The sequence below is a fragment of the Dromaius novaehollandiae genome, chromosome 6, assembly GCF_036370855.1.
Source record: "Dromaius novaehollandiae isolate bDroNov1 chromosome 6, bDroNov1.hap1, whole genome shotgun sequence".
NCBI lineage: Eukaryota > Metazoa > Chordata > Aves > Casuariiformes > Dromaiidae > Dromaius > Dromaius novaehollandiae.
The window spans coordinates 33,092,790-33,101,961 of NC_088103.1; the positions used below are offsets into that span (position 1 = coordinate 33,092,790).

The 9,172-nt window shown below is 41.2% G+C and overlaps 1 protein-coding gene across 16 annotated transcripts in view; it reads right to left on the reverse strand.

The window, feature by feature from the left end:
* BTRC (beta-transducin repeat containing E3 ubiquitin protein ligase) overlaps nucleotides 1-7,801 on the reverse strand; it is a 124,360-nt gene extending 116,559 nt beyond the window's left edge. For 15 of the 16 annotated variants that reach the window (XM_064514147.1, XM_026102879.2, XM_026102877.2 and 12 more), the window contains exon 1: nucleotides 7,599-7,769. In XM_064514147.1, coding sequence (XP_064370217.1) covers nucleotides 7,599-7,646 — 48 coding nt within the window. In that variant the 5' untranslated portion in view covers nucleotides 7,647-7,769. Of the gene's footprint in view, nucleotides 1-7,598 lie in introns of all 16 variants that reach the window. The other variant, XM_064514141.1, reaches the window with a different exon arrangement.
* Nucleotides 7,802-9,172: the final 1,371 nt, after the last annotated feature.

The window sequence follows — 9,172 nt, forward strand, 5'->3', positions numbered from 1 at the left end:
CACTATGGGTACACTAACATACAACTGGAATTATGAACTTCATTCATTCAAAGTATGGCCCTGTATCTTTCTCCTTTCTTATCATGGGATGAAGAAAACAAAACCAATACGCAGGCTCTTTGTTTCTGCTAGTCCAAACTGGTCAATCCAGTGGACTCTGCCAAGAGGTCGCAGGGCGCCTGCTCACAGACTATAAACACTTTCGTCCTTCCCTCACGAAGGATGGAAGTAAAGGACCACTCTCCCAGCTTTCCCATTCTTCCTGATTCTCTCCTTCCTGCTGCTCTCAAAGATGAATGTGCAGACCCTGTTCCAGAAGTGGGGGGAAAAAATTAAATCAGATGTTTTTCAATTCTTAGTGCAGAGGAGGACTAGAAACAGCTAGAGAGCGCAAATTTATGATCATATTCTTTTGTTTCAGAGCAAAATCACTACGGAAAAGTGAAATAATTTAAAACTGAGAGTCTTCATTGCAGCTTGCCATACCTTCTGCCATCATGACTAACAGATTTAGCTACACACATACAGCTTCAAGCAGACGGAGTACTCTTGGTTAATGGAACCACGGAACTTGCAGATGAAAGAAAAACATGAACTTTAACGCAGTTTTTAGAAATACTTGTCATTGTTTCATCATTTCCATTTAGTGAATGGGACCGATTTCTCTCTCAGTAGGGGATGATATTTTAATGATGTAACATTGTACTTCCCAGAAGACAAGCTTCAGGAGGCAGATTAAAACTAAGAATATTTGAATCCCATTAAAAACAGACAGTTTCAAGCCATTTTTAAAATTAATTTTGTTTAATGATAAAATGTGTTATCTTAACAGGTGGTTAGCCAATTGCAAAATTAACCAAAACATGGTTAGGAGGACAAGGCTTTTTTATTCTTCTATTACTGGATTACCATACGAGCCTACACAAATCACTCCAGTTCATGACCCCAGGCAAATTTCTGAGATTCAGCTTCCTCTTCTGCAAAGTGGAGGCAATATTTTTCCACCATTAGGGCTCCTCAAAAACCTCAGATAAAGAGACACTAGAAAGTACTATTGTTCAATAGCAGGACATATTTAGTAAAACTCTGAAGTTGTCTGATTCCTAAATCTTTCTGAGAGACCAAGAATTTTTTCAGCACTAACTGTCATCACATCAAGAGAGCAGCTTCATGTTTGATTGCTTATTCACTATATTTTAAACACTTACTATTGAGCTGCAGCCACTCCATTATGCTATAAGTCATTTTCTTTTACATCAGTTTCCTCAGCTGAACAAATACTGCATTCTGCCTTGCATAAGCACGTAAATTATATAAATAATATGCCCTGTTGAGCATCTCCTGAATTGTAGGAAAGAAGAAATGAGGAAGACTGAAGAAAATACAAGGCGTTAGAAACACTAGTAAATTCGCCACTCAGACTGGTTAAATGTTACACAAATCTCACCAGCCCACATGGAGGCTAGAGATGACACAATGAAAGCGGACAAGAAAGTGAGGAAACAGTAAGAGCTTATTCCAGCCACGAATGCTGGATTTATCATGAAAATTTTAATACCTGAAAATCAAGTTGCCATGCTTGCTGGTTGTGTAAGCGGTCATTTATACTTTAAATATAGTTGTAGCAATCACTGAGAAAATGAGTATGACATGAAATGCATCCTTACAGATGGAGGAAAAAAAAAAATAAACAGTGGAACTCCTTCACTCAATTCTGAAAGTTAATAATTTCAAGGTATATGTGACTTTCCTTGTAATAGAAAATAAGTACTTGGTATTAACAAGCTTTATGACATAAGCAAACTACCAGCACAGTAACATTCAAAAAAAACAAAACAGAGGATGAACACATCCAGCTGACAAACACATCCAGTCGACATTTGTACCTCAGGAAATACTTTCCGATCCCCACTTTAAATGTTTTTATAGTATGAAGTGCTTTTTAAATGAGACTGAACCATAAAGTTTCTTCTGCCATTTGCTTTCAAGTCTCAGATCTCTGTTTTGGCTAGCTCAGTAACTGCTCACACTGAAAATAAACAACAGAAAAACAACATAGCTTTATTTTTTCATTTCATTTACTGTCCAGAGATCAGAGCTTGGTAGGCCACCAGAAATGCTCTAAAGACCACTGTTTCGGTCTTCTCTTCATTAGGCAGCTCTTGAAGAGGCAATCTCTGAATGTTGTACATTCCCTATCAACTCTCTAGATATAATACAGAGCTACAGAATAATTTTCTTTTCCTTTCAAAAATTTATCACCTTTGCACACTACTATGGCATACCGAGAATGCTGAGGCCACTGTGAATATCATGTCTCAAAAAATTATTTGGGAAAACCTTTGCCTAACCAAACGTTGTGGTTAGAACAGTCCGCTTTATCTTACTAATGAGAACTATAATTTAGTACCAAATACACATGAGGAATTATAGCTCTGCTGACTGGCAAATAATTTGCCAAGGCAGATTAGTTTAGCTGCATAAAATAAATATCCACCTGCACATACTAGCACTAATCAGGGCGTGAAATTAAACTTTTTATTCAGTGGGAAATAACTGCTGCAAGGCGGCGATTTAGTCTGGGAAGCAAATATTAAGGTCAGCCTATTCTCTCTGATGTTTATAGTATATATAATAGTGGGGAGAGCATGGTGCAACAAATTCTGCTTTCTAAGTCTATGAAACTAAATACTTTAGTGGTGCAATAACAAATTTGCCATTTGCTTTTCTAATTGCATACATTTAATGGAGCAAAGTGGCTGAAATGAAACATTACTAAAAAAGCAACGGTGAAGTTACTGAAGTACCTAAGGCCTGCACCAACTGCAGAAAAAAATCTACTACAAAGAAAGATATTTGGGAAGAAAATAAAGAAATCAACATTTTTTTTCAGACATACTAGTTCCAACAAACCCTCAAACTAAGAGGATGTCATTTCAGTACTATTAGTGAGAACGATCATGCTTAATATTCAAAAGCAGGATTTGCAACCGAGGCAAGTCTATGCTATCCCAGCTGTTTTACAAAGTTATTCTCATTACTTCAATGCTTCCTTGGCTTTAGATACCCTTTGCCAAAATGACCACAACACAAATATGCTATAAGGAAGATAATGTTCTCAAAGTGGAGTTTTAAAACAATAGCTACTAAGTTCTGGATCTTTAAAAGCCAACCCTACTGACACCATAAGTTATACAAGTTCATTGCAAACAGGACCTCTCTGCAGTATAAGCTTTTGTCTATCTGTCTCTTCCCATAAGTAGAAGAAAAAAAAAATTCAGAGATTCAGCCCTTCAGCCTCCAATTATGACTATTCCTTGCTATAGTACCTGACAGTTATGTGGAAGTTATTGCAAACATGAGAATACCAGTTAAGAAACTTCAGGGTTTTCTCTTCTTTAAAGAAAAAAAAGCAGATGCATCTTAAAAAAAACAGTGCTTTGGTTCTCCTGTGAAACAGGAAGGCCATCAGGACCTCCTAGAATCACTTCTCTCTAGAAAAAGAAAACATTAATTTGGGGGTAAAGTGAAAAAAGACGCTCAGGAAGAATGCTAATGTCAACACCTTCTTATTCACAACCCAGGGAAGAAAATGCAGTACTGCCAACTAGTTCATTCAAAAAAACTTAGAAAGAGAAAGTGAAACTTCAGTATACATCAAGTTATTGCCTGTCCAACCATCCTACATCAGATTCAAACTGGTCAGGTACAGATCTGAGCACTGCTAATTTAATAGAACAGAAGTTGTCACTAGTCCATTCAAGAAAACAGATGTTGCTTCATAGAGCTTTGATATTTTTCTTAAATACCTTTCAAAATGAGGAACAAAAAATATGAACTCTTAAAAAAAGGGCTTTATTGTATTTTTATAGCATACTACATACCTTGTAACAATCATTTTGTTAAGTGTGAATGTCAGTTTTATTTTCTGTCCCTTTTTTCCTGGCTATTTACAAGCTTTGTAAGAATCATGCGTTAATTAAGTCTAAACATAGTTTTATATAAATGGATTCCTGGAATTAAAAACGTTCAGACTTAAGAAATGATTGTTGCGGAGACTGTAACAGGCCGTAAAAAAAGAATGCCACTTTAAACAAAGATTTCTCATTTTAATTAAAAAGATAATCATCAGAACATTCTTACACTTAACGGAACCATTTGGAGCTACTTCTACTATTCTATGCAGGCATATGTAGCTTAGTTTATATGACATTTAATCAAAGTCTCAGTTGAGCCTATTGCACTCATGCTTTAAATACTGTATCTACATTTTTAAGCAGTTTATTCAAACATGGAAGTTACTTATTGAGCGCCTCACTCCTGGTACTTTTGTAAATGGTTATGACAACAGAAATCCCATATTCTTGAAAGAATAAAAATAGAGCTCTCTCAGGCAAGGGTTTTTTTTCAAACTAATGGGCATATTTGTTTCTCCTTTTAGCCTGTGCATCAGTCTCTTAAAAACTATACTTTATAAAGAGTGTAATTTTATCTGCAATATTTTAGAAACATAAAAAGGGGGCAAGATAAACTTGCATAGATTCCACCCTAGCAAAATCCTTGGTATAGTTGCAGAACACTGGAATATATAATTCACAATACCATATTCTAAGTCTATAAACTGGCTTTCATTCAAAAGAAACTTTGCAAGATGACATATAGACTACATGACTGAAAAAACTCACGCACCAGTAAATACAGACATCACCGGTGAGAAGTTGCTTAGTATTGCACAATACTAATACACAGCAGTTTAATATTAGAAATAAATTTTAGGCCTTCCTGAAATGCAGAGGTAACTTGAATAGGCAAGTATAGTTAAATAAACTACTTAAACCTGAAAGTATTAGATTATATGTTTTGCACCTAAACACAGGTAGCTACAGAAACTGACAGTGGATATTAGCCAGTGTAACACTGTTTCACTGGCAGGTAATCCAGCCAATACCAGCCAGGAAGAACAAGACTTCTTTTCTCCCACCAAGAAGTTACATATGTATGAGCACACAGAAAAAAATAGTTCAGTTTGCCTTTCAAAGTGTCAGATATAGTCTTGATTCTGAAACAAGAAATAAAACTGTGATTTTCTTAAAAGTATTTATTTCATACATAAGATTAACACAGAATGAAATATCAACATGACTTTTTTTTAAAAAATGTCCAACACCAGCAGAAAATATCAGGTCTGTCTCATCTGATATCTTGTGATTCAAGAGACCAGCTCAAAGTCACTACCAAAAATTATGCACAGATATTTTTAAGTGGGAAAAGTAATATTTTTCTAGAGGACAAAAATACTACCACCTACCAGGCTGCTTTCAACATGAAATGAAACTGAGCCAAGATCGGCATCAAAACCAAAACCATCCAAAGCTGGAGAGATAGCAAGTTTCATCCCTACAAGGGTTATTTGAATATTAGCTATGATGAAATATCTTGGCACTTGGGAAAGTCACAAAGAAAAATCAATAATTAATAGCATAGCCCACTTCAACCCAAACTGTGACCCATCTAATAAGAAAAGAATACACGAAATGTATCACACACTTGGATGAACAGGATAATACATTGTGAATGATTCAGCATTAGTTGAGCGGATGCACTAGCCAATCTATGTAGATAATTGTATCAGTGCTATTACTGTAGTACCTAAAGCCTTAAAAGTACCTAAAGTGTTAAAAGAGGGACACAACAAGAGGCTTTCTAGCACAGCCAAGGTGATATTTACAAATAATACAGTCTTATATATCAAAACAACCTACTTGTGCTGCCCCTCCATGAACTGCAAAGGGAGAAGACTGAAAGACCTCACAACAGCCGATTAAAAACTTTACTTTGTCAACGTAACTAAAGTGAGAGTCACGTACTATATAAATGTGTGCGAAAGCAAAAGCTTAAAAAGTGTTAAACAAAAGCCTTTCTCACTCTTCTGTCAACCTGTAGTCAAAACACAAATGCCTAAACAGCTGGGAAGGAACAGAGGGAGGCTACATGTTTCGCTGCACTTTTTAGATGTGTTTTGCATATGAGAGATTTTTTTAATAAAACATTGAAGAACTTGGTTTAGCTTTTAGCTCTCAGTGCAGCCTGACCCTTGATCATTCTTCCCTTTATCTGGTGCTCTTAACAGATGCAGCTCCTGTAAGCTGCTCTCTCTCACGCTCAGGTCTCTCCCTAATGCCAGGGAGTTTTATTGTTTGAGTGGAACACAGCCAGCTGCAAGATGGACGGGAATTCCCTCAGGTAGCCAGGCCCAAGCTTACACAGGATTTCAAGTGCCTGGAATAAGCCCTTGGATAGGAGTCTTTGCACAGGGAGCGGAAAAAAGCAGCATATGAGATGCCAGCATGATGTGTTCACAGTGTTCGCTGGTACAAGACAGAAACTTCTCAGCAGAAACTTTTCAGGATGTGAAACTCACTATCTATCCAGATGCAGGTTGTAATTACCAAGCTTGACCAAATGCAGATGCAACAGGACCTAGGACACTCCTACAGCCAATCACACAACAAAGAGGATCTCTTTTTTATTAATTGCTACCTTGCCTATTTAAGTATCCATAGCATATTCCCACTTCTTTGACCTGAGATGCTATAAATCTGATGAACTTTAAGAAAACTAGCAAAAGGATCAAAAGTCTGAAGAGAAGCAAGTTCTACAAGATTAAAAGCCAGAAGCCAAGCAAGTGTTTTGAAGAACAATTAAAAATTAAAATTTGCAACTAGTGTTTCCTCAGTTTCATTTTGGGCATATGCTCTGAAGATTTAACGGAATTGCTTCTTCTTGATGAGCTTAGATTTAATTCTGCACCACGGAAAGCACTAATCCAAAATAAACTTTTAGCAAGCACTGCCAGTCACTTGGACAACATCCTTAGGGAAAGGACAGTTTGGGGCACCTAAAATTAACAGTCATTTCAGTTGGCACCAGCTTGTTTTCATTTCCAAATCTTACTGTTTCAAGCCAAAACACTCAGAAATATCAATAAATGATTTTTTTAAAAAAGAAGAATGTTTTAACTTGAGTGTATCATGCCTCAAAGCTAGGGTGAGCTAGCCTCGTCTGAGGAGCATCTCGGATGCAAACACCCCAAGGGTATTTTCCCTGCCAGAGGCCCACTTGCAAACTTAGGCAATACAAACGCTCTCCACATTTGTTATCAGCGACAGGCAGCGGCGAAAGGCGCAGGATTAAAGTAGCAATACATACAGCTCCCGGGGCAGAGAAGGAAAACCAGCATGAGAATCGCGGCGGACTGGTGCGCACTACAGAGGGGGAGGCTCGAGTACACAGATAAAAGGAGAAACCCAGTAGATACACGCAGCCCTCCCCCCGCCGCCCCGGCCCGCTGTGAACTTCTCCCGCTCCCAGGCGGCACCTGCATCCCCCCAGCCTGCGCACCCCGCACCAGGCCCCCCTCAGCCCCCCGCACTTCACCCCCTGGCCACAGCCGCCTCTCCCTGCTTCACCCCAGCGCCAGCGAGGCCCCCCCGGCCCGGCTCCCCCCGGGGCCCTTCCCCTCCCCCCGCCACCCCCCACTCCTCCCCCCCGCCGCCGCTCAGGTGCCCCCGCAACCCCCGGCCGCCGCGGCCCCTCACCATGAACTTCAGGGCCTTCTCCTGCAGCACGGCCTCGGCCGGGTCCATAGTCCTGCGCCGCCGCCACCAGGGACGGGGCCAGGGCCGCCCCTTCCCTCAGTGCCAGGCCGCAGCCAGCGCAGACAGGAACCTGCGCTTCCCCGCGTCCCCCCCTCCACCTCGCCCCGCTGCCCGCTCGGCGCATGCGCCGCCCGCAGGCCCACGGGAAATGGAGTCCCCGGCCTCCCCACCAGCAAGGGCCTGAGCAGCCCAGAAAAACTACAAGGCCCAAAAGGCCTCGCGGCCGGGGCACGCTGGGAGCCGGCTGGCGCATGCGTCGCAGGCGGGGGCGGGGGCTGATGGGAGTTGTAGTAGGAAGGGGCTGTGACGGGTGTAACTCGAGGGCAGAGGCGAGCAGGGGACATGGCCGGGGGAGGGGGGCGAGCCCTTGCCCTTGCCCTTGCCCTTGCCCTTGCCCTTGCCCTTGCCCTTGCCCTTGCCCTTGCCCTTGCCCTTGCCCTTGCCCTTGCCCTTGCCCTTGCCCTTGCCCTTGCCCGGGGGCCTCTGGGGCCTTCCAGCCCCTAACCTCCCCCGGTGAGGCCTCGGCCCGGCTCCCAAGTCAGAGCCCTGCTCAGCTTCCAATTAGCCTCTTTTGAGTGTGGCTAATTACCAGGGTGCCCCAGCACCTGCGAGCGCAAACGGCTGCTTACCTGCAATTTATGGCGCCGATAAAAGTTTCGCTAGTTGTTTTGTTTTGCTGCAGTTGCGCTTAATGCCTGAGCGCGATTGATTTTTAAGTCAATTATTGCCTGTTTTCATATGGCCCCAAATACCATCTAAAATTAATCCTATGCACTGGCACATATGGCGTATATCCGTATAATTGGTACCAAAAATGTTTGGTGTCTTAGTTCGGAGTGAAAGTTATGTCGAACTGGTAAGTGTTACTTTTTGACAGGGGAATATGAAATTGGGAAACCTGCAATGGATTGAGTGGCCCTACGTCAGCCCTGAGAGATACCTGTCTAAAACCTGCTGTAAAGACAATTCCTCACATAAAAAACCCTACTGCAGTGCTTCGCCACCCTTACACTTAGATTTTTTTTTCTAATAATGAAGGTAAATCTATTTTTCCTGAAAATTGCACCTATTTCTTCTTGCTGTATAAAGCAGCAAATGAGAAACGATTGATGGCAGCCCTCTTACAACTGCACATAGGCTGAAAGGTATTTACCACATCCTCCCTGTCCCTCTTTTCTCTTCTCCGTTGTGCACCAGACAAGACGTGCACCTGGATTTGTTCTTTGTCTGTCATGGCTTCAAATCCTCTCATTTCTGTTTGTTTTGTCTAACCTCTTCCCAGTTTGCCTACAATTTTTACAGCATGCCTGAAAGCCGAAGCCGCCATACACAGGGCAGCAGAGAGCAATTACCTCCTGTAGCTTTAATACTAATTAAAACATTGCAATAAGTTTTACCTTTCTCTATAATAAGGACAGCACTGTCTCCTACTTTGTCAGTGTAAAACACTCACAATCTTTCCCTTGCTGCATTTATGTATTTGACTCAGCGTCTGAAGTGAGGTGTCTTCAATT